The sequence below is a fragment of the Pipistrellus hanaki genome, assembly GCF_964339955.1.
Source record: "Pipistrellus hanaki genome assembly, chromosome: 2".
In the NCBI taxonomy this organism is placed as follows: domain Eukaryota; kingdom Metazoa; phylum Chordata; class Mammalia; order Chiroptera; family Vespertilionidae; genus Pipistrellus; species Pipistrellus hanaki.
The window spans coordinates 58,395,276-58,421,532 of record NC_140504.1 but is presented as its reverse complement, the minus strand read 5'-3'; the positions used below and the strand labels follow the sequence as shown (position 1 = coordinate 58,421,532).

The 26,257-nt window shown below is 37.3% G+C and overlaps 1 protein-coding gene across 3 annotated transcripts in view; it reads right to left on the bottom strand.

The window, feature by feature from the left end:
* Positions 1 to 25,642, bottom strand: part of LSAMP (limbic system associated membrane protein) — a 620,668-nt gene extending 595,026 nt beyond the window's left edge. For 2 of the 3 annotated variants that reach the window (XM_084873909.1, XM_084873910.1), the window contains exon 1: positions 24,958 to 25,583. In XM_084873909.1, coding sequence (XP_084730035.1) covers positions 24,958 to 25,112 — 155 coding nt within the window. In that variant the 5' untranslated portion in view covers positions 25,113 to 25,583. Of the gene's footprint in view, positions 1 to 24,957 lie in introns of all 3 variants that reach the window. The other variant, XM_084873911.1, reaches the window with a different exon arrangement.
* Between the last annotated feature and the right edge of the window lie 615 nt (positions 25,643 to 26,257).

The window sequence follows — 26,257 nt, the reverse complement described above, 5'->3', positions numbered from 1 at the left end:
TTTCAGAGAGGAAGGGAAAGGGATAGAGAGTTAGAAATATTGATGAGAGAAAAACATGCAACCAAGGTACATGACCTTGACCAGAATAGAACCTGGGACCCTTCTGTCCACAGGCCTACACTCTATCCACTTAACCAAACCAGTTAGGGCAAAATACTCCCTTTTTTAATTTTTTTGTTTTGAAAACTTGAAACTTCAATGATATCTTTGACTCTTCACTCACCATGCCACATTAATTCAACCAGTCATAGATATTTGTTGATAATTTCTTCAATAAATTCCTCATCTTTTTTTATTTCAGTACTTCACTCGCCACTCAGGCTTACCACTTTACCAGTAAACATATAATACTGCAAAATGCTTCTTGATGATGCCCCTTTTGCCAGCCTTTCCTCATGTTCAAACTAGCTCATAGACCACAACTATAGCTCCATGAGTTACCAAATCATTTATTTCCCTTGCCTGAAAGAATAAAAGTTAAATTCAAATTTCTAAACCTTGTATTCCAGGTGAATCAAAACTGATCCATTCTACATTTCCAGATACATCTATCTTGATTACCTTTGCAATCTTTAAACCTGGGCAATAGATATTCACCATTTTCTAAAATTACCTAGAGCTCTCCCAATGATACCCATTTTCTCATGCTCACATTTATATTGTGCTTTATCCATGCCAAATCCACTCTCAATTCTCTGAATTCTCCATATACCTTCAAGTGTCTATGCCATTGCACACGTTATTTCCCTATTCTGAAAAATATCCTTCTTCCTTCTAACCATTATTTGTTAACTCTTACTTAAATGTAAAATATTCAATATTGATGTCATTTTTCTAGCAATTTCCCCTTGTCTCCCAATCTGCATAGATGACTCATAAATACTATCTGAGAGGATCCTATACATTCTTTTTCTCTAGCCTTATATCTAATGATGAATGAATGATTGAATAAATATATAAATAAATGAAACCATACTTTTGGAATTGCCTACCTTTCTATTCTCCCTACATCTCTACAGAGCTTATCTCATGATCCTTCAAGGATCTTCACTTGTCATATATCTTTGTTGCCTTATTTGATCATACCAGATACAAGTGATTCCTCTTTTTTTTTAAATTTTATTTTATTGATTTATTTACAGAGAGGAAGGGAGAGAGATAGTTAAAAACATCGATGATAAACATTGATCAGCTGCCTCTTGCACACCCCCTACTTGGGGATGTGCCTACAACCAAGGTATGCCCTTGACTGACTGGAATCAAACCCAGGACCCTTCAGTCTGCATGCCGATGCTCTATCCATTGAGCCAAACCGGTTTCAGCTGATTCCTCTTTTTAAATCCTCTAAATGCTTATTCCATAAGTCATTTATTGCTTTTATTTGATTCTTATACAAATTAGATTGTTTCTTGTGCTTTTGAAGGTTTGGGGAGTAGGTTAATAAGGTTTTAAGTAGTATTGGTTTAAAAAAAATGGTGATCTGTGCTTTAGATCTAGAAAATGGTACTAAGAAAATAGGGCAGACTAGGTCAAGATTCAAAGTATAAAGACAAGTAAGATCTCAAAGATAGTTATTTAGAAATAAAACAATCATTAAGCAATCCAAAACAGTGGCCAGCAGGGGAGGGCAGTTGGGAGGCACTGAGCCTGCAAGGGAGGGCAATTGTGGGTGATCAGGCCTGCAGGGGAGAGCAGTTAGGGATGACCAGGCAGGCAGAGGAGGGAAGTTGAGGGCAAACAGGCTGGCATGGGAGTGGTTAGGGGGTGATCAGGCTGGAAGGCAGAAGTGATTAGGGCCAAGCAGGAAGGCAGGCAGGCAAGCAGTTGGGAGCCAGTAGTCCTGGATTATGAGACGGATGTCTGACTGCCCGTGTAGGCCCAGATCAGGCCTACACGGGTAGTCAGACATCCCTTCAGGAGTCCCAGATTGGAGAGGGTGCAGGCTGGGCTGAGGAATACCCCCCTCCAGCCCCATGCACAAATTTTATGCACCAGGCCTCTAGTTCAGAAATAAAACATTAATCATTAAGCAATCCAAAATAGGCATCAATAGGAACATGGCAGACTAGTGGAAACAAGGGAACATAAATGAACAGGGTGGAGGCAAACAATTCAGACAAAATGAGCCAATTTGGACTAGAAAAGGTAGGGCATGTTGCTTATTGTCCAACATGGAGATAAATATAACTCTTAGTATTCAGCTACTTGTATTGTTCACTTAAAATAGTAGAATTTGGATTACAATTAAACAACTATAATGCCTTCTACTAAAACAACCTTTTACTAAACAAATATAGTGCTTTCACAAAAATAATTTTCATGTACTAGCCTTAAAATTTTGACTTGATATTCTAACAGTTTCATTTTGCTCTTTATAACATCTAAAAGTGACACTACCTACTCTTATTAATATGTATGGTAAGGCATATATATCATCCCAACACTGAAAACTTTTCAGGAGAAAGATGTCTCTCTGTACATCTTCAATTAAATAACCATATCTTGTGTATCCTTTCGAAAAATAGGTAGTAGCAGGGTGGAGGGCTATAAATTTCAGGTATCCTATGGCAATGACTTATCTAACAGCAAACCAGCAGATTTCAGTTTCCTGGGCCATTATTCCTTCCTGGGAAAAGCAATCCTATATAATAAGAGCGGAGTATGAAAACTGTCTCCTCAACCGGGAGTTCTTCTAGGACTTGGACCAGGGGGGAGGGCCAGTCGGGAGAAAGGAGGGAGTACCCCTCTGGCCACTGCCAGACAATAGGAACACTACCAGTGCATGAATTTCGTGCACTGGGCCTCTAGTTTAAAATAAATAGATTGGCAAAGGTATCAAATCAATTCTATAGGGAGAGGACCGTCTTTTCAACCAATGGTTCTGAGTCAATTAGATATCCACATTAAAAAATTAATTTAGAATCCACCTCACATCACACACAGAAATGAACAAAAAGTGAATCACAGACCTAAATATAAGAGTTAAACCTATAAACATTTTAGAAAAATAACTTGGAACAAATCCTTGTAATTTTGGGCTAGGCTAAAAGTTCTTAGATTTAAAACCTAAAGCACAATTCAAGAGCCAAACTTTATAAACTGAACTTTATTAAAATAAAAAACTTTTATAGCTCAAAATAAAAAAGATGAGCCATCGATTATATGAAAATATTTGTAAGTTCATTTATATGATAAAATACTTGTATCCATAATATATAAAAAGTTATTATAATTCAATAATAAGATGACCATTCCAATGAAAAATGGGGCCAAATATAAAAATAACATATTATTAAAATATATACAAATGGTAGATAAACACTTGAAGATATTCAACATTATGTATTAGGTAAATACAAATTAAATTCACAATAAGATACCACCTGATACCCAAAAAGATAAATGTAAATAAATGTTTGGTTATAGGAAAAAGACAAACATCAATAAATGTCAGCAAGAGTATTGGAAAGTGAAACTATCATATATTGCTGGTGAGAATATAAATTGGTATAGTTACATTGAAAAACAGTGTGGTATTTATTTAGAAGTTAAATATAAACTTTTAATATAATCTAAAAATCCCAATCCTAGGTACCTACAAAAGATAAATAAAAATGTATGTTAAAACAATGAATGGTTCACAAATTTTCATAGCAACATCATTGATAATAGCTCCAAAGTGCCCATTAAATGCTGAATGATTAAACATAATATTCATTATATCCATATAATGAAATACTATTCTGTTATAAAAAAGAACAAACTACTAACATATGCTAAAATATAGAAAAACCTTGAAACATGCTGCTAAGTGAAAAAAGCCAGATATAAAAAGACCACGTATTGAATAATTCCACTTACATGAAATGTCCAAGAAAAGTAAATAGATAGAGACAGAAAATAGAGTGGTGATTATTGAGTCTGGGGTGGGATTTGCAGTTGACTAAAATGAAGCTGATGGATTGTTTGGGAACGATGGAAATGTTCTAAAACAAGATTGTGTTGAGGGTTGCACAACTCTGCACATTTACTAACAAACCTTGAACTCTGGATAGTTTACATGGGTTAATTTTTATATCTTATACTTCATTAAAACTGATAAAATAAACAAATAGTGCTGACAAACTTGCCTAAGCAGCTTTTATGTTCCAGCTTTACTGTCACTTCTTCAGAGGGTTCTTATCTGGAAACTTGACCTAAAGTCCCCCTCTCATAGTTTCTGTTAGGATATCATGCTGATTTTTGATTGTAGCACTACCACAAGCTGTTAACTCTTATTTACATATTGCAACACTTGTTTCATGCCCACCTTCTCAATTGGAATGCGAGCCCTATAAAGGCAAGTGCTTTATTTCTCTCATGTATCATTTTATTCTCATAACTTATCTGGCACAAAGACATTTTTAAAAGTCATTTGCCAAACATATGAATAAATAAATAAATGGGTAAATAAATAGCTTAATAAATGGGTGAGCCATAGTTTCTAAACAAATTAGTTTTACGTGTTTTTTTAGGAGAATAATCTTCCATTTTGAGAAGTAAACAAAGGGCAGCAGAAGGGAAGTGGTACTTCCCCAAGATCAGGACAGCAGAATCCATGCGCTAGATCAGGCATCTGAGCCTTTTATTCCCAAAAGGACTAGTTGCCAGAAGGGAGCACAGCCAACTCCCACCTCTCTGTTTCTTTAACCATTCCATTAACAAAGTGATTTTTCTCTAGAGTCTAGATCCAATTAAGAGCAAGGGCAGCAGAGAGGAGAACACTGAGTGAAGCCATGTTAAAGATGCTTGAGCACATTCCTCTGGGGGATAGGGAAAGTTTTATTGGCAGTCCTACCCCTCCCCCCTTCTTTCTCCCCCTCAGTCTCCCACCTCCAGAACTCCTTTGCAGAAGGAACCAGGACAAAAAAGCAACCAGCATTCTGCTCGGGGACAAAAAAAATAAACACACTGGGAATACTCCATGGTCCCTGGCTGAATACAAAGCAGTGATTCAGCAAAGAAGCAACAGCCTCAATGACAGCAGAGAGCCTGCGCTGAACAACACAGCAGCAGAAATGATGGGAGGGAAGGAGAAAGGGAGGAAGTTAAGAGGGAGGGAGCACATCTTAATGTCTTCACGATATTTCCCTCTTGTGATGCCTTCCACAATTGTGAGTGAAAGAAGAAAGGGAAAGGGGAATGGACTGGTAATACTGCAAGAAGAGGAGAACACAGCAAAATAAAACAGAATCAGTGTTCTCAGAAACTTTAGATGAGAATCAAGTAGGGTCTAAATCAGATGGTAGAAATAGATGATTTCAAAGGGAAAGTAGAGGGGGGAAATGTACTGTTGTATATTGGTTAGTTCAGAATGAATCGGGGAGCTGTGCTCCATCCATGTCCTGTAGCCACTGACGTCAATTGCCTTGTTTAAAAGTCTGAGCTTTATTCTAGGGTATATGGTGAGGATCATGGGCATACCCCCCTTTCCTTCTTCATCAGGATCTAGCAAGAACTAATTAGGCAAAGTATGTGACATGTCTTTAAAAGTTTGGAGAGCTAGATAAACAGAATGCTTTTGGGAAGTGGCTGTACATTGTTGGTGCTGAATAAACATTAAATCACACTCGAGTTCTGAAGCTGAGCAAGAGAGAGCAGTTTATAGTTCATTGGAGGAAGATTTCAATTTCATTCCAGCATTTCTAACCTAGTGACAAAACACTCGTACTTTTCCACAGCCCCACCTTCTCCAAGGGGCAGTTATCTGGGGTGAGGGGAGAGAAACCTCTTACTAATGAAAGTTCAATGTTTCATAATCAAGCAGGGGCCACAGAATGGTATAGATAGAGCATAGCGGTATGTGGGCAAAAGTGGAACTTGGAAAAGGACAGAGCAAAAATTACAAGGAATATGTCTAGGTATTAGAGACTCAGTCTTACACATGGGCAAAAGAGGAGATATTGTGGATTAGATATGTTATTTGACCAATCAAATCACAGAACCTAGTGAGTTAAATGCCCTATAAGAAACTTGGAAAGCCAGGCATTCCATTCTTCTGATTGATGGAGCTCTGTATGCACCAAATAAGGCTGGGTGCCAGGTTAATACTCTACATGTTAAGAAAACTTTGGGGAATATGCTATTTTTATTCTAATTTTGTTTCTCCTGTATGCAGACTTTTTTTTTTTTTTTGCCTTTCAACTAGATTAAATACTGTAAATCACAGCTTTATTGGTAGGGAAGGAGCCATTTGCATCACTCTTGAAAATGCCATTCCCAAGAGGCCAACCTCACTAATGAAAAAAAGAGAGGAGTTTTCCAAGCCACATAAATTGCCTACTGTGAGGGCTGTGCCCTTCAATATGGTGGTGACATTACATGTCTAAGTCAAAAAAACTTTGCCAAGTCATCAACTCTGGTAATGCAACTGTTACCCCAAATCAGCATGAAAACAATTTCAAAAGAATTGCTCACATTTGGTATTTTCATTGGCCCTACAGGTTTCACCACCCCATATTCACTTATGGCAAGGGGAAAACAGATGTCCTATTGTCACTCCATACCTCTGGCCATATATATTCCATCAACTGGAGCACAGCAACAAATAGACCCCACTCTGCACGTACCCATAAAAGAAATTACTGAGCACCTGCCACTTGTCCAGCTCTGTTCCAAGCAACATGTGGGACACAGAAGACAAGGCTTTGTGGAAGTAGCTGTGATTAGACCAGCATCTGCTAATAACTAGTTGTCTCACCACTGGAAACTCATTTATTTTTTTTTTCCTAGAGCTTTATTTCCTCTTCTTCAAAATGCAGAGAATACAGTATACTTAAGTAAATACCTCAGTATAATTAATGATGGAGAGGTAACTCAAACCAAAGTACTCATATGGTCTCCAAACTTCCTTAATCCTATGATTTAGGCAGCTTGCATTCTAACTGAGGATACAAAGCTATAACGCACGAAACCATTAGCAGACAAGCACTAAACTTGGTATTTTGTATAAGCCTCAAAATAAACAAACAAATAAAGAAAATAATAAACTGAAGATGGAACAATTAATAATTTCTTATAGGATGAAGGAAAAATTTAGGTAGATGGTGGGGGTGGAGGGGGGCAAAAACCACACATACTGATGGAAAATAAAACATTAATATAAGAAAGGAAAATGTGTGCATTGAGGTATCAAGAAATATTCCTGACAAAAAGGATAAGTATCACAGAGAGATACATTAGGGCCTGATGGTGCTTTGAAATTGAGGCTGATGAGACACAGCCTTGAGTTTATTGAGCAAGGAAAGGAACTGATCAAAGCTGTGACTCCAACCAGTGGTGAAAATCTGGATGGATAGACAGTAAGCCCCATATTATTCAGCGTTCATTCAGTGCCCAACCCAGTGCGTAGCATACAGTAAGAACTCAATACATGGAAAGACTGAAGTCAGTCATACACTTACAAGGATTTGGAATAGAGTGATTGAAATGGGAATAAAATCCCATTAGTTAGAGATAGCTCATTAAATTTACCAAGTATAAAGAAAAAGAAAAACAAGGTGGTGATGATGATGATGATAATAATTACAACAGCATTGTAGCACAATTGAGAAACCAAATATGACATGTGAACATATGTTCTGTGATCACCCTGTGTCTTCTCTTATCACACTGAGCCCTGGAGCCTTCATCACCGTATTTTCTAACTTTGAAGCAACATAGAGCTGTCAACAGCACAGTAAGGCTGTGTCTGGTGGTGAAGAATGATGAGCCAAAGTAGTCTACAGAGCAATGGGGTGTAAATATAATTGCTAATCTGCCTTGAGGTAAAGAAGTGTGCCAGGAAGTCTGAAAACAAAGAGCTCTTGGGGGGTTTCTGGTAGCACACAACCTGAGATTAGTTTACTCTATTTATTGTGCCTTCCCTTCTTTACTGAAATGCCTGCCTTTCTATTTTTTTCTCTCTATTCCCATTCAAGTTTCACTACAACACTTCAGACTCAGCTCTTCCATTTAAAATATCCATAGTAGCACATCAGCCCTCAGTGATTTTTAAAAAGCTGTCTTAAACATCATTAGAAATAAACTGTTTTTATTTCTTACTTTTTCATTTCATATCTATTTGGGATGGAGGGGCTAAAAATTCCTCAGTGTGGATTCTTTCTTTTTTAAAAAAAAAAAAAGTACAGCCCTAACTGGTTTGGCTCAGTGGATAGAGCTTCAGACTGCAGACTCAAGGGTCCTAGGATCAATTCAGGTCAAGGGCATGTACCTTGGTTGCGGGCACATCCCCAGTAGGGAGTGTGCAGGAGGTAGCTGATTGATGTTTCTCTTTCATCGATGTTTCTAACTCTCTCTCCCTCTCTTCCTCTCTGTAAAAAATTAATAAAATATATTTTTTTAAATTAAGAAATACAAAGTGATAAATTAAAAATTAGAGACAGGTCTTTTTCTGAATGCCAGGTTCTCCAATTCACGTGCCAATAGGCAACTCTATCTGAATACTTGATGGCCCTGCTAACTCAATTTAACCAACTAATTAATCTTACTTTGAAAAATCTATTTTATTCTGTATATCCTTTCATATTTGTTCCCTATCTTTCCCACATCTATATTTTCAATCATAGTCTAATTTATTCACTTAGGGCTCTTTTAGTCTATTACCCTTCTGGCTTTCTTATCACCATTTCCTGCCTATATTTTAATTGGACCCACCTTTACCTGATCTAGAATGGACTGCAAACTTTCTAATGAGATAATCTTTTTATCATTAAATTTTCATACCTCTTTGTAATTGAGGAAGTCTTTATTTTTAAAAAAAAGAAAGAAAAAAAAGTACTAAAAAAACTTAATACCATAAATTCAGAGAAAATTAATGTATTTTTTGTTATTTGCCAAAGAGTAATTCATTTGTGTTTGAGGTATATATTGTCTATACATAATGCTTAAAGTATGCATAGAAGTTTGAAACTTTTGTAATAATTTCGTAGCTGCCCAAGAGACAAAGGCTTGGGGATTGATTACCTAAACCTTTTCTCTTGGGACTAAGATTGAAGAAAATGGAGACTTTATCCGCATGGAATGGACCCTGACATATTTAGGACTTTGTTAGATAATTCTTAGGATCCTTCATCATTATCTTTTTTTTTTTTTTTTTTTTATTTATTTATTTTTAATATATTTTATTTAACAGGCTCCATTGTAATTTTAGTATCCACAGATTTCCATTAGGAAATTGTGACATTCTTGGGAATATTTTCAGCTTTATTCATAGATAACTCGTTTTAGAATGGAGCTATCTGTGTTTTACTCCAAGCCTGACATCTGATCCTTCCCTAATCTGTTTGCTCTTAATCTGTCTCTGTCTTTTCACTTCTCCCTTTAAATCCCCACTTTTGTTTGCTTGATCTTTGTGAGCTCTTTCAAAACTGTTACCCAAAATGCCTCGTTATGTATATAAGTCACCTGGTCCCACAGACAAAGCTGTGCATCAATGCTTCTTTCACCATAAATACTTCTAAGGTAATGACAAGGTAATTGGCTAAGTATCTGTCAGCTCATCAGGAAAGAGACTGGTTTCATAATCTGATAACTGTTGTCTTTATAAATTTTAACAGTTGAACTTTTAGGTAAATTAAAATCATTTCACAAAAAGAGATAAAATAAGTAAAAATGAATTAAAAATAAGAAAGCAAAAATGCTGAAGTTGGTGAAAGAGATCAGTTTCAGCAGTAAGTGGCAATACGGTTTGCCTCGATTCATTGATAGATGCCATTTATTGCTGACCTCATATTTAGTGACAACAGAGTTTCCCTAAATTGTAAAAATAGAAAATCAGACATTCAAATTCCTTTGCTTCATTATTTCTGGAGAAGACACATGACATAAAAAGTAAGCAAATTATATAAATGAAGCACTCCTCAATTTAGGAATACAGATTTACCCACGGACAAATAAAGCCCACGCCCACTGCTAACCACTCCCATTCTACTGGAGATCATCTCTAATGAATCTGTGGGAGCAAACAGAGGGAAGGTTCTTACATCAAATAGCTGGGGAGTTGACTGAGTCCTATCAGGGTTCAGAGGGAGCCAGGACCAGCAAGGTGTAAGGCCTAGGCTGTCGAGGGCCTCAGAGTAGAAAAGGAGACAACAGAAAGCATGGTTTTGGAGGTAAAGTCATTATTTACTCATTTCAGACAGTAAGCCAGGTAACAATTTGAGCCATTTGCAAAAGGGTTGAGATAAGGTGAATAGTTAAGGGTTAACATAAGAAATCTTCTTTTCATAAGTTTCAAATTTAGACAGCAACAAGATGTTCAGTTAGAGATGAACATCAGTGGGACCTAGAACCATAAGATGGATTTCAGGCAAAAATATATTAACATGTGTGCTGAAGTAATAGAGGTAGTAGTTAGGAGATATGAGATGAGATCACCATTTGATCTAATCAATGTTATCTATTTCTATGAAGTGAATATAAAAGTATCCTTCTGAGAACAGATTTGTCTTTTTTTGTTCTGCATAGAAAGATGAAAGGCCTAAACAGGCCATTTTAAGAAACACAGACCCTCTCTTTGGACATGTTTGCAAATTCTCCAGTGGAAAGAAAGTATGGAGGTATGAATATTAACCCCGACTATAAAATAATTAGAAAACATCTTTCTGAATGACATTCTTCATAAGCAAACTTATAATAGGATGTCAGCAAAAATTTAAAAAAATAGGTAACAAAAAATAAACTAGATTGAAAATTCAGAATATTACAGAATTATAGATTATTATTAGTAGAAAAAATATGGGAACTTATTTCAACCTTTTACTACATAAAGGTTGTTTTTAAATAACATTTCCTAATAGTGGTTACTAAAATGACTAAAAATATACTTCTTTGCAAGGAAACCTATTCCACCTGGCAGAATATCAAATTATATTTATAAAATACACACACACACACACACACACACACACACACACATTTGTAGATCCTTCTTACTTTATTCTAACCTCCTGAGGTGAGAAGATAAATATTATTATCATCATATTCGTTTTGTAAATAAAGGATCTGAGGCCCAGCAGGGATAAGTGATTGGCCCATTTATTTTCACAAAGCTGGTAATTGGCAAAGGTGGTATTCTGAGTCCTGACTCCTGGCTCAGAAGCCCTGTTATTTCCATTATGCCATAATGCTATTTAAATGTTCACTCTCAAAATAATTCAATCTGATTTGCTTATTTAAATCATATCCTCTTTAAATTATAAATCACCCTATATTCTTTTGTTTATTTTGCTTTTGCTTGCTTTCTCTCTTTTTTCTCCCTTCTTTTTAATGAAATGGGGCATAAACACACATACTTATGAAGTACAAAGAGCATTCATTTTTTTCTTTTTTTATATAGAGCTACAATTTGTCCCCCTATAGATTCATCCATTTTTACCCTATAATTCTATCAACAAACAGAATCCTCTTTTCTTTGTGTCACATACATAGTAGGAATTGTGCCTCCTCAGTTTTTATATAAATATTAAACATGGCCAAACACAGACTAAGGGAGTGCTTCACCACTACCAAACAGTATTTCTTTGGCCTAATTACCCAATCACCTAAAAACAAAATCTAGCTCATTATGGAGCCAAAATCTGTTAATAAGTATATCAGGGAAAACTAGTCAAACTACATATAGTCAGGGTACAAGACATTTCCCTGACGTACCAGTGTGAAATTTGGGTTGTTTTGAAGAAATCTATGTACCATGTTACATTTGTTCCCAGAGAACCCATGTTTTCTCCTAGTGATCACCGCTTAGGCTTTTGCTCCTGTTGATAAAGTATTGGTTTCCCCGTTTTATTTCTAACTAGGATGATATTGTATGCCACCAATAATGTGAAATGCCTTCTGTCTTCTACAAGGCCTCAAATGTCAGCAACAGTATCTCTAAGATCATGCTATCAAATTGTTTCAGTATCCTGGGGATGATAGATAAGAATCTTACAGCTGAACCTGTTTTTATTACTCTAGTAATTTCCTCACATGCCTTATATTTTAAGTATTGAAAAGAGTATAAAAGCACAATTATAATCATTTTACTTGATAAACAAATTAAAATTTAATTAAAATTCATATTTTTCTCTTTCAGTGGCCAGTCTCTCATTTTCATTAAATATGCCTGTTAACAAGCACTAGGTCCCATGGTGTCTGAAAATGAAAGAAAATAGAAATTCAGACTAGAATTGAGATCCAAATACAAAAAAAAATTACTCTGCTTAAAAAAAATATTTCTGATTTAGATAAGACAGCATTAGTGTGTATCCTAAACCACAAATAAATTTAAAAGGCTATAAGATTTTATTTTGCTCTTTAGGGGCTATATTGGAGCCAAGATGTAATAGAAACAAGAAACACTGTCTGATAAGTCTTAAAAATTATTTTAGCACTTCAACAATGATTAATTAAAAATAAAACATATTAATCAAAACATATGAAGAAAAAAACATGAAGAAAGCCATTGTACAATGCTTTTTACATATTGTATCTGTCCACGTCCTTGGTTACGTGGAAAATTTGGTTTTCTGCAATAAACATTCCCATCATTGATGAATCAAATTAATTAGATTCCTATAAAATGTGTTGTGACCCAAGTTCACAATTATATTGATATTCATATTTTATGAAAATTTATGTACACATAAAACAAACAAAAATGTTTTCACTTTGATAAATAATTATAAATATGTGGAGAAAAAATTAATATTAAAATATGTGATCAAACACATCCATACAATATAGATTATGTATATTCATGACTAAATTGTTTTTATATAGCAGATTCTACATAAGTACCTAATCTTATTTTTTGAAGAAATGGATTTTAAGTTCTATTTTACTGTTATACAAGGTTCAAAGCATCAATGCAAAAAATGTTTTAAAAGTTTCTATACCTTGACCCTTATAAGATAATGTAGGAGGATTTTTTTTTGTCCAATTAGAGCATATCATCATTCCACTTATAACATCATGCATTTCATCTGATGTACACAACTGTACACAAAAATGTCATTTCATCAGACCAATATCTCTTTTGTTTAAAAGGTAAATAGGAATTATACCTATTTTGAAGTTGAAAGAGTAGAAGATAATTCCCAGTTTTATGCCATTAATAGTTTAGGCCTAAACCTCTTGATATTCAATGTGGAAACATATCTACTCTAGTGATATCATAGACACTGTAGGAAGTTCTTTGTCATGGTGATGGTACTAGGTGTTAGTTTATCATATTAGAGTCTAAAAATATAGAAGAATAGAGGTCACGGAGTCAAAGAAAAATCCATTATTTCTGCTAAGTTAATGATTCAGCAATGTAAAAAGCTGATCTTAAGATGTGCTCTTATAATTACATTATGAACATGCATAAGATTACAGCAGCCTTTGGTTATCTCATGATAAAGATCGGCTACAAATTGGTAGCCATATGTGACTCAAACCCCATAAAATAAACCAGCTTGATGTAGATATGCTAGAATGGCTGTAACTGAAGCAGCACAAAAATTAGAAATCAGGAAACCAATTAATTTTCTCAATGTTTTCCTATGTAGACATTTGGCTAAGCATGACTTAGTGTGAAACTGCATCACTTTCATGTTTAGCTTCTATCCTTAACAGTGTGGCAAATAGTAGCATGATTAAAGCACATCTTTAGATAGCATATTTTTAACTGTAGATAACTTCAAAGTATTAAAATTCAATATAGGAAAGCATCATCAAAAAATTACAATGGAAGAAGTCATGCATGATTGTATGAAAAGCCGGTTGCATTTTTCTTCAGTTACAAGATTTTTTTCTATCCCCTCATATAAATAATGTTCTATGCATTATGGCAAGATATACAGAAGGGAATTGGGGATTTTTACAAAGTCCACTGTACATTCAAGTTTGAATTTCTCTAGGAGTGGGTCATGTGTGCTATACTGCAAAACCCAGGGAAGGGTCCATTGGTCAGTACAAATAATTGTTTTGAGGCAAACGAATGAGAGCAATCTGCAGCTTGACTTATTGCACAAGAAAGTAGACAGATTTAAGTAGATATACCTCTTGCACAATAATCCCGACACTTGACAGAACTCCTAAATCCCTAACTTAGTCCCTGAAAGTTCACAGCCACCACTAGAGGGAGAAAGACTCTGCAGCTCCTAAAAGGTGCTTTCCTTCTCTCACAGCTGAGCTACCTGGGATGCTGGGCCTTTACAAACATTGGCCATGCCCCACTTCCGGTGCACTGGGCCTCTCCTAGCTTTGTCCAAAGCTAATCAGAGAATGGAGAACACTTTGTTTGGGCACCTGTGACAAAAAGTTTTGAATTCCTCCAATTGCTTTTCTCATTCTCTGGAAATCTGTGCTTGGAGAGAGTAGCTGAAATGAAAATGTTGAAAGTGGCCCTAGCCAAGCCCCCTCCACCACCAGTGGTCAGAAAGAGAATCCATCTATGCTTTTACCACTTTGCCTTCTTCAACTACACACCCATAATTACTTCAGTGCTGGCTGATTTCACCGCTAACTTATCTTGCTTCAACCATGTGTCTTCGAATTTGTTTCCTCTTTTATAAGCCAATTTCTGGGCTGCTTGGCTTCTGTATGACTATCTCTCTGTGTTCAATTCAGTGAGCAAATATTTATCTGAGCACCTATAGTACTAAGCTAAATTCTGGGATGAAAATGTAAAGTAGATGAGATGCTTGCTTTTAAGGAATTGATAATATATATAAGGCAAGACAAGCATGGATGTAAATTTTTTAAGTATAATAAATACTCAATTGAGGTATGTATATGATCCACCTCTCCCAATTCAGGGTATATATCAGAAGGAAACAAAATCAGTTTCACAAAGAGAAAGCTGCATTTTCTGTTCATTGTAGCATTATTCAAAATAGCCAAGATATGAAAACAACTCAAGAATTCCCTGATGTATATATGGATAAAGAAAATGTGATCTATATTTCTATCTATCTATCTATCTATCTATCTATCATCATTTATCTATCTACTTACCTACCTACCTACCTACACAGAAATGAAATGGAATGATATTTATCTATAAAAAAATAAGAAAACCTTGTTGTTTGCAGCAATGTGGATAAACCTGGAAAGCATTATGCTAAATGAAAAAAGAAAAAGAAAAAAAAAACTAAATGGTGAAAGAAATACTAATGATCTCACTTATATGTAAAGTCTAAAAAAAGTCAAAGTCATAGAAACAGAGAGTAGAATGGTAGCTGCCAAGAACTAATGGTGGTGGAAATGGGAAGATGTTGTTCATAGCATATAAACCTTCAGTTATACAATGAATAATTCTGGAGATCTAATGTACAGCATGGTGACTATGGTTAATTATGTTGTGTTGTATACTTGAAGTTTGCTAGGACAGAGAATCTTGGGTGTTCTCACCCATTTACAAAAAAAAAAAAAAAAAAAAAGGCAGCTATCTGAGGTGATGGATGTGTTAATTAACTTGGCTGTAGCAATGTCATCACTATATATATATATATATATATATATATATATATATATATATATATATATATATATATAAAACTTAGCCAGTATGGGAGAAATAGAAAAGATTTCCTAATATCAGAAATATCAGAACTAGCCTTGAAACTGGAAGGAACAGCAAGGAGGTAACCTAGCAAAGAAGTGTAGTTTTTTTTTGGGGGGGGGATTTCATGAGGGAGGAAAGGAGGCTCCAGAAAGGAAGATCAACATGAACAAAGGTAAGAACCAGCATTGCTGTATACAAACATTTACATGTTCATGAGCAGAAACTGTAAGTGGTTCTGAATTAGTAAACACAATGAGGTAGCAGGTCATGAAGAGTTAGCCAATAGAAAGAGCTTTGATTTTATGTTGTGGATGATGAGAAGCTTTGAAGGATCTGGTCCCATTTCTAGATTGATATTGGAACACAATAGCCCTGAGATAGTCAGGTCCATGGTTCTGCTTACTATATGGAATCTTGGAAGTTCTAAGTAGGCTAAATAGGTAATCCAGTAAAGTACCTAAAGCAGGGAGAAGCAAGTGGTGCCATATTCTCATTTCATTTTGGACCTTTGCCTTCATCTTTTCCCCACCTACCTGGACCAGGTTTCATGATCCTGAACTGGCATAGCAAGAGTTTTAAAAGATGGAGCTTAGTACTCTGAGATTCATATCTATGTCTCCCTTTGTTGATATAGAGATTCACGTTATCCTTCACTAAGTTACCTATTTTAAGAGTATGTCTGGGGCATGAGTCCCTTATTCTTGAAGGCTCTGTCCTGGTTAAGCTAGCCCTTGACCCAAGGACTCTCCTCTTTCTCTGATCCTCAGCCTCATGACTAAGGCTCTACTGAGATCTGACAGTCCTCCCTGTGGGACTTACTGAGAGTTGCTGACATGCTATTTCCCTTACTGTGCTCTGCCCTTTTCTTGCTGTAACAGATTGGACCTCCCTTGGCTCCACCGCTCAACTGCTAAGAAATTTTCATGAGACCTTGTTCTGAATGCCACACCAGAAAACTCCAGGTACCTGCAAAAGGGCTTATCACACAGAAGCTCCACCATCCCAGGAGAGGGGTCTAGATCTCTGTCCAGTTCCTTCCAGTTTAACATCACTGTTTAAGACTACTGTTAGCCCAAAGTGAATTCTGTGCAAATTAGGGGGAGAAATCTACCTTTCTCAAAGGATTTTCACTATGACCTAAAATGACCACCAGGTGTAGAGTGATCCCTGAGATTGTGCAAAGACTAGCCTGCAACTGAAGGCGGAGACCTGAACTGCAATCTCACTGCAGCCATTTGAATCATGGTCTGTAACAGGAACCTTAACCAGGCAGAAGGTCATACGAAACAAGATGGCAGTAAGATTTAGGGGAAAGCTGAGAATTCAGATAAAAACATGAAAATTAAGCAGAATACCAGAAGCAAAAAGAAAATTTAAGATAAAGTTTCATAGATTCTGCCAAAAATGGCTTTGAGAATATGATAACATGGAATCTGCAAGAAAAGGAAAGAAAATCCACTTGGTGAATATAGATAGAAAATATTGATATGTGAGACGTGAAGCATTTACTGAAAAATTCCTTCTTGACTTGCACTAGCTAGATGGTCCTCCACAGGTTAAGTCAGCTTTGACTTGTTGGGATGAGAAAGGGAAGAGAGAGAGGAGAGAAGGCAAGAGATAAGAGAGGGGAGGGGGGTGGGGAGAAGGGTAGAGGAAGAAGAGAAGGGGAAACAAAGGAGAAGAGATAAGAGAAGGGGAGGGGAATCATGAAGAGGAATGAAAAGAAGATAGGGGATAGTAAGGAAGAGAAGAGAGGGAGGTAATTTTTTTAGCATCATTTTGGGTCAAAAACAGCTCATTATGGGATAGCATGAAAACCAGAAAGACCATATCAGAGTTCATAATGGTAATTAGGAGATATGAATTCTAGTTCTCAAATGGTCAACCAAATCTTTGGGCAACCAACTACATTTTTCTCTTCTCAGTCACATCACTTTCAAATTAAATGATGAACTGTGTAATACCCAGTCTTTCCTTACTCTAAATTTTTTCAAGTTTGTCCCAGAGTAAATAACAAAATCTGCAGTACATTTTTTTTTTTTTTTTTTTGGTGTGTGTGTGTGTATATGAAGGTTAATCATTCATTAACTTGAGATTATGTTTTTAGTACAAAATAAAGTTTCACTTGCCCTATAATCCTGGTAAAAAATTCAACTCTATTCTAAGATAGGTGTGACTTTCAAGGTTTTGAAATTAAATGATAAAAACATATAGTGAACAATCTTTACCCTAGAAATAAAAATTAAAAGCTCATTTTATTTAAAAATTTCTAATTTCCTAAGTTATCTCCTATTATTAATAAAATGATAATCTCATTAAGAGCTTACATTCTATAGCATTTCACAATTTACAAAATACTTGGATTTATAGTATCTCATTTAATCATAAAATAGCTTAGTTAGTAGACCAAGTAATTGTCAGTTATCTTCATTTAATAGATCAGACTAGACTATTTCAAGTTATTTAGATCTTGGTCTTCATTATATTTATTGAGCACTCTGAACATACTGTATTGTTGGTGAAAGTTTTTACCTAAGACACAGACTTGTCTTTAAGTTTCAGTGAAAGATTGATCACCATGTAAAAGTTGAGATGAATTCTACAAACATATTAATTATAGTTTATAATATCTATTATCTTATAAATTATATATGAAAACAGAAGTGCACACAATTAAGCTTGTTTGTGTAACTTAATAATGAAGATATTTTTCTTTTGATTGCATTAAAAATACCTATAACTGTTTTTATGTCTTGCTTAATATAAATAAAAAACAGAACACAAGACAATAAACTTGAGGAAAAATCAAATGTCATATTATTTTAATAAGTATTACTTAAATTGGATTCACCTATGTAAATAAAAGGCTAAGTAACTAACCAACCATCTATCCAACCAACCGAACAACCAACCAACCAACCGACTGGCCAGCTGGTACTTATGACGCACACTGGCAATTTAAAAATAAAATGGACTCGTGCATGCACCATACACATAAAGCTCTCATTGCTGCCGATCTCACATGATGCCAGAATGTATCTGAAGACCAACTATTGGCACAACATACCTCAGAAACCAAAAGAAAGAGACATCATCAACAGAATATTATTTATTTATTAATCAATTTACATATTATTTTCATATACATTTTACTCATTTTATTTCATCTCTGACACTATAGAGAAAGGGCAAATAGTGATATTAAAATATTTTGTGTTTCAATTTTATAATACTATATTATATATATTATTTTGACATGTAATTTTCTGCAGTAATGTAATTACCGCACAAATCTTTCTTCTAATTAATTTTCTTTCAATGTGCACAAATCCGTGCACCAGGCCACTAGTATTAAAATAATGTCACCCCATTTTCCAAGACAATGTAGTTAGGAGATCATGTGGTAAAGAAATAGATCTATGACAATCTCTTTTCTCTCTCCCAACTGAATTTTTACACCTTTGCTGTTGACCTATTTCAAGCCATATAACACGACTTCAATTTTTCACTACATGGCTATTAAATGCTGGCCCACAAAGGATCGTTATTCCTCAAACAATGAGAACACAGTGGTTCTCCACATTGTGTACATCGCAGAATCATTTTTGTAAATGATTCTAGACCCTGCCCTAACCTAATTAATTCAGAATTCCTAAGAGTAGAGAATGTGCCGATTCAGTGTTTTTAAGGTCCCTGGATGATTGTAATGTCCATGGTTGTGAACTGTCTAAAGCACATGTGTCAAACACAAGGCCCGTGGGCCAAATCCAGCCCGCCAGGCCTTGCAATGTGGCCTGCACCGCGCTGTCATCACTGCACTCCGCTGTCAGTTTATGACATTGTCACTTTATGACTGTTCAGTAAACCATTCGGCCCACAATTTAGGCTGGATTTTAGATTTTGGCCCCTTCTCTGACTGAGTTCGACACCCCTAGTCTAAAGCAATACTTCTCCAACTTTAATGTGCTTATGATTCATTTGGGGATCTTGTTAAATGTAGATTCTGATTTATTAGGTCTTGGATAGACCTCAATGTTTTGGATTTTAATAGGCGACTATGAGATACTTCAGATGCCCATCTGCAAAACATACTTGTAGTAGCAGGGGTCAGAGGTTCCCAAGCTGTGAGGCCCAGCTCTGCAGCATCAGCAGCATCTAAGAATTTCTTAGAAATGCATCTCTCAGACCCTACCAGAAATTCTGAAAATCAGAGCCAACTCACTTTTGTTTCAACAAGTACTCCATATATCTTTGGTACACCTTCAAGACTAAGAACACTGGTTTAAAAAAAAAAATTGCCTAACGTCTGAACAAAGTTGGCTGCATATGGTTGGAAAATATATTTAAACTTTCCTACTTTACTTCTTATGAGCTTCCTTAAACAACCCCATAGAGTAACTAAAATAAATAATATAGGATACACACACACACACACACACACACACACACACACAACTAAAGCTCAAAACATTTAAGGGATTTGGTCAAAGTCATGTTGCATGCAAGGATAGATTTAAAATTGAGTCCACATCTTCTGAGTCTTACAAATTAACAAACAGGACATTCAGAAAAGAACAGGGCAAATGGCTGTAAGCCCTCAGTAATGGTCTGAAGGGAACAGCTCTCTAAGGCTCAGGTAATGACAGTGAAGGGACCAGCACATATCTGGGCAACCTCTTATCAGATGAGTCACAGACCATTTTATGTGGAGCTCTCAGAGACCATAGCAAAATGCACTATTCCTTTTGTGCTTGAGTTTGCTATTATATGGAACCAGCTTAAAGAAACACAATGTTTAAACTTCACCCACTGATTTTGTGAATGAGTCCGTCACTTTTCATGATAATCTCTTTTCATGGTTTGCACCACAATTCTATAAATAATTCATTCAAAGTTAAATTACATAGAACAGAGAAGTCACCTTAATATGTGTATGTGTGTGTGTGTGTGTGTGGGGTGTTTATATGTGTGTGTGTATTTGTGTGTACTTATGTGTTTTGTACTTACAGAAAAACAAATTATCACAATCTGCATTTGTTCCTCAGGCTATAAGTGACAACAAATGATATAACTCACAGGAACATGAAAATCCTAAACATCCTTTAAATGTATATAATATGCCATATTCCTAGATAATACACAGTATGCTATATTCCATTATTTGCCAAATACTATATTTAATAAAGGATTTTATGGACAATGGATGGTTCTTGAAATATCAGTAATAACCAATATATTTTGATTACCTTTAGTGATGTAGTTACAAAAACAAAAAACCTTATAATTGTTTCAAGTTCTCTCTATAGACCAATGCCCACGAAGTTTTGTTTTCGTGGGCATAGATAATTACATAGATAATTATAGCGTACAGGAAACCACATATTGTGGCAGGAGTTAGTTTGAGTGTTGACACTTTCTTAGTGAATATAGGCATTCAAGATGCCTTATAGAAGGGAACTATTTTTTCCCCTTGAAATGTGCATAAAACATTTACATTTTATGGTCAATTAATCACATATTTTGTGTTGATTCTCCTTTTGTCCCTTAATGTAGAAACATGCAGGGAAAAAATACCTAAATTTTTTAAAACTTAAAAATTTAACTATCATAAACTTAGATACAGCTAACACTTATAAGGTACATTTACATTTAAATGAGAAAAAATGCTATCACCATAGGAAGTATTATAATTTCCCACAAACATCAAGTAGAGTCAGAATCGTGAAATAAATAAAATTTCAATAACTCAAATTTAAAATATTTAAGGTCACAATAGTGAAAAGCACCTGCATTTTACCATATGTGTACTCATGCTATATATTCAGATATACTATATATTCAGAATGCTATATATTCGTTTATAATTTTGACTAAGTTACCTTAAAAACAAATACATTGAGATCAAGTATTTTATAGTTATCTTAAAGATATATGTTGTTGATACTGAAAATATACTCTGTGAGACTGTTGAAAATTAAATTTTAAAGATTGGAACATTATCTATTTCTACTTTTCCCTTGACTTATCAAGAGAGCTACATAGTTTCAACCTGCCAAGATAAACCAGGAGCTGAATCTGTACTGGTGCCTGTGTGTAAGGAGAGAGGGTTGGAAAGATAATGGTAGAATCTCATCCAGTAGCTGATGAACTCTTATGCTGATAGGGGGTGGCAGTGAGACAGGTGGGCTTTGTTGGGAAAAATATATCTGAGACTCCTCACAAATGAAGTCCTGTGAATAAATGCATTACATACTTCACTGCTCACACAAATACAAACACAAATGCTGATTCAGAAAGCCTTGGAAGTATCCCCAGGTGCTACTGCTTTGATTCTTTGCCTGTGAGATGAAAGATGGTGTTGTGGTTTTCCTCAGCTCTTGAATAATCTCATAAAGGACTCAATAAAGTTTTACAATCTTCTCTGGGAAACAACAAGGTTAGATTTACATACATAAAGGGTATCTCTCTTTTTCCATCTGGTTTTGTTACCTTCATTCTATACTTTTTCCCCTCCAAAAGATAGAAAGTACAGAACAAGACCCCAAGACAAATGTACATTTTATGTAAATATGCATCAAATAGCATAATTATACAAAAATGAGCATCAATTCACAAAAGAAACATTCATTTTATGGACATAAGGTAGTAAAGCTAAATGTTTTAGGGACACGGTTGGCCAACCTTCTGTCATTGGGCCACCATCATTGTGCCACCAGAATGACCAACCACCCTGGCCTCCTGTTGCCATTTCAGATTAGTCAGGGCCACACACTCACTGAGGGAGGATCTCCCCCACTTGCCACTTCACTTTCACAGTGCCAAACAGTCACTGTGGCTTCCAATGAATCCATTTCTCCTTCCTCTCCTCCCGGGAAGCGCATGCTCTCAGTAAAATGTCACAAAGTAGAAGCAAGCTTTTCCCAGGCTGTACTTGTAAACAGAAAGCAAGGGTACCATTCTTCACCAGGAAACTGACCCACAAAGCTTACTGGATTCAGTTAAAGAGATTGAGAAGAAGGTCAGCTGAAAAAACAAAGGGAACTCTCTCTTTCTCGTTACTTCTGATCAAGCTCCACCAACCCAGAAATAAAGCCTTGTCCAAGGCAAGGGAAATGAAAAGGAGGGCACATGAGGTGAGAGGTCTGGGGGAGCAACAGACTCACACAGGTACCTACTTTGCATGCTCTGTGAGTCTATCTCCCCTTTTCCCAGGAATAACTGCTTCTATATTTATTCTCTTTTCTCACTACCCCCCAGTTCACACTGCAATGTCTACTAAAATGTACAGCTTAAAACCTCCATTTCTTTTGAGGTGCAGACTCAGAAAAGCAACGTGTATACTATATATAGATATGTATGTAGTGAGACTGGCTCTCACAGACACAGACTTCTATACCTATAGTATATGGAAGTATAAGAATTCCTTTTTCTTTCTGAATTAACATTTCAAGGCAATCTAACTCTTTGCTATCAATAGTTCAGGATTTAGGTGTTGCTGATGTAGAAAGACCTTACAAAGTTCGTGCACATGTAAATACAAACTTAGACATCCAGGGTATTCACTTCTCCCATTCTCAATCTTATACTCAGTGAAAAAATATTTCTAGGGATGGCACACATTGATACACACTGCTTTATTAGCAAAGGGTTAATGATGTCAGGGACCATAAAGCTAGCAGTGAAGACAGCATGCTTATGTGTTTGGAAAAACATTATCTGCATCATGTCCAAATCCCTCTGCAAACAGATAAATTACTCTATAAATCTTATTACTCTATGTGGATAAATCATGCAGGCAGGTTTACAAGGCTGGAGAGCTGGAAGAGAAAATCTCTTTTGGATAGTAGGATCTTTGGGATTCATAATCATCCAATGCTTAGGAAATGAAGGAGTACTTACACATTAGGAATTCCTGGGTTTTTACATCTGCAGCAACACACACACACACACACCTCTCTAACAAGCCTCGAGATCCCAAAGCAGGACTGTGACAGCCAACCAAATTTATTTCTGAGAAAAGGAAAGAAAACTTTGCTGCTGTAGGCAGCTCTGCCTCAGAACTGCTCCCTGATGCCCCAGGGTTTATGCACTATCAGCTCCTTGCACACAGATTAGAGGTTTATTTGCTATTGTATACTGGGGTTTTTATTGCCACAACAGGCAACATTAGCTAGATAGACAAACTGACACTGGGTCATTTTATTTGGAGGAAATGAGATTTTAAAGGCTCTCTAAGGAGAACAGTTTCTTTCATTTTTTTCCCCCTTCTTTTTCAAAAATTTTTATTAGAATCTGATGGAAATTCAAGGAAAGCTAGGAAAAAGGACAAGGGGAATGTACAGGAGGGGTAGGGGGTTAGAAAGAAGAGGAATACAGAAAAAGAACCTTGAAGCTTTTTAGAACTAGAATTACGGTTATGTTCTATTTGAGTTTCTCTAGCTCACTGTCCCTTACAGGGGTCAAACTACCAAAGACTTGGGGCTCTTCCCTTCCAAATTTCAACCCCAAGTTTATTTCAGAGTTTGGCAGAGCTGCACAGCGATAAGACTTGGAGGTCAGTAACCAACTTGAAATATCAATTTCATGCCAGGTTAATTCTCCCCTAACCTCTGCGCTTAACACTCCTGTTCTTAAATATCTGCAATTTGGCACGTTCTATTATGTTCTCCTTGTTCGTCTCCTTATTCTTTTGTTGATTTCTATCCACATTCCAGGAAAAAAAAGGCTCAGCAATTAGCCAAAGTTCTAAGATTGATTTATTGCCTCAATGTCAATTAGAAGATGCTTACATCAAGTCTCCTACAGGACTCCTGCTGAGCAGAGGGGAGCCCGATGTGCTTACACACACACACACACACACACACACACACACGTGTGCGCGCCTGTGCGCGCGCATCCACACCACGGAGGGAGAATGCAGCACTGTGTACCACTCTCTCAGAGCCATAATTCAACAACTCTTCTCTCCCAATTAGGGAACCCCAACAAAACTCTGAAGCGCACAGCACCTGCAATTGTACCAGCAAGAATACTGTCCAGAAAGTCATGAACACCGGAGGGGAAGCCAGCCTTTTCTTGGTGAGAGATACAAGGTCCTCAGAACCAAACATTTAACCAACCCTGCCGGTCCTTGGTAGGGACCAAGGAATTCCCTTGAAATTTGTTGGCAGATACCTCGGCCCGTCAGTGAAAGACACACACACACACACACACACACACACACACACACACACATACACACACACACACACGCCTGCAGCATGAGGAGCTGGAGTTCAAGGAGATCACGCCAGGCACGGGCACACACACAACATGATACACATGCACACACACACACACACACACACACACACACATAGTAAAAAAAAGTTGCCCGAAAGCCCTACCTGAGGATGGCCGTGTCCCCCTGCCTCACGGTGATGTTGTCCGTGCCTCGATTAAAATCCACGCTGCGGACGGGCAGTCCTGTGGGGAGAAGGCAGAGCAATCTCAGTAGGACCAGCGGCAACTGTTTGCGATCGGGCTGGACTCTGCCGACCATGGTGGCGGCCGCGCGGGGCGCGGGTCCTGCGCTCCGGAGGGGGAGGGCGTGTGCACGGCGCGCTGCTGGGCCCGGGCCGAGGGGGCTTCACCCACAGCGGGCTCTCATCCACAGCGAGGGCGGAATGGCTCGGCCAGTTGGTGGTCCTCTCCACTTTGCCTCTCCCTGCCCCTCTCCCTCCTCAGGCTCCCTTCCCTCTCAGACTTCACAAAAAGCACTCCTAACACCCAAGCAAAGGGGGTGAAAGTCAAAGGAACACAATTTCCAAAGAGCAGAGAGCACAAATGTAAAACCCTCTGGAAAAGATGCGGAGAAAGCTGCCAACGGAGGGTGTTCTCCAGTCTCTTGCTGGAGCTGGATGCTCCTTTGCCAGTGTGTGTCTGAGTGGAGCTCCTTCCCGCTGTAACCCACTTTCCCCAGGCGGGCGGGCGGCAGCAGGGAGTGCAAAGAAACCCACACACAGCAGCTCGGCAGCAGCCCAGAGCCTCTCTCCCCCCTCCTCCCTTTCCTGTTTCTCTCTCCAGCCCCTCCCTCTCGGGGCTCAGCACCTCCCCCTGCCCCCACAGATTTCAGCAGCCCCTCCCACTGCCCGCCCCTTGGCGTGGCCCCTGGCTTTGCACAACTGCCCGCTTCAGCAGCGCCAGCCTCAATGAAAGCCTGATGCACCTTTGGGTTGTCAGGACAACAGCTCCATTCGAGGTCTGGCTGATTGCCTTAAGGAGAGGGAATGGAGCTTGGAGATACTGTGCAAGGGAAAGGGACAAGGAGAGAGACTCGAGCTGTGAAAGAATGGGAGCACGCGTCCAGGGAAGGAGAGGGAGAGTGAGAAAAGGAGGAAAAGGGGATGAGAAGAAGAGAAGGCAAACCTTGACAGAGGAAGGGAGTGAAACAGAGAAGGGCAGGAAAGCAAGGGGGATCCTGGAGGACTTGTGCTGAAAGATGGGATGAGGAATGCAAAACAGAGAATGAACTTGACAAACGGAGGCTAACATGAAAAGCCAAAGTTGATTTCAAAGTTAAACATTCCTGGCAACTGACTTTTCATGCTCCTATCTCGTTCCTCCTTGCCCCGCTCCTGCCTTTTCACTTACAGGATTAAAAAAGGTTTCTTTTCTCTCCTTCCCTGGTCCCCTCCCCCTCCTGGA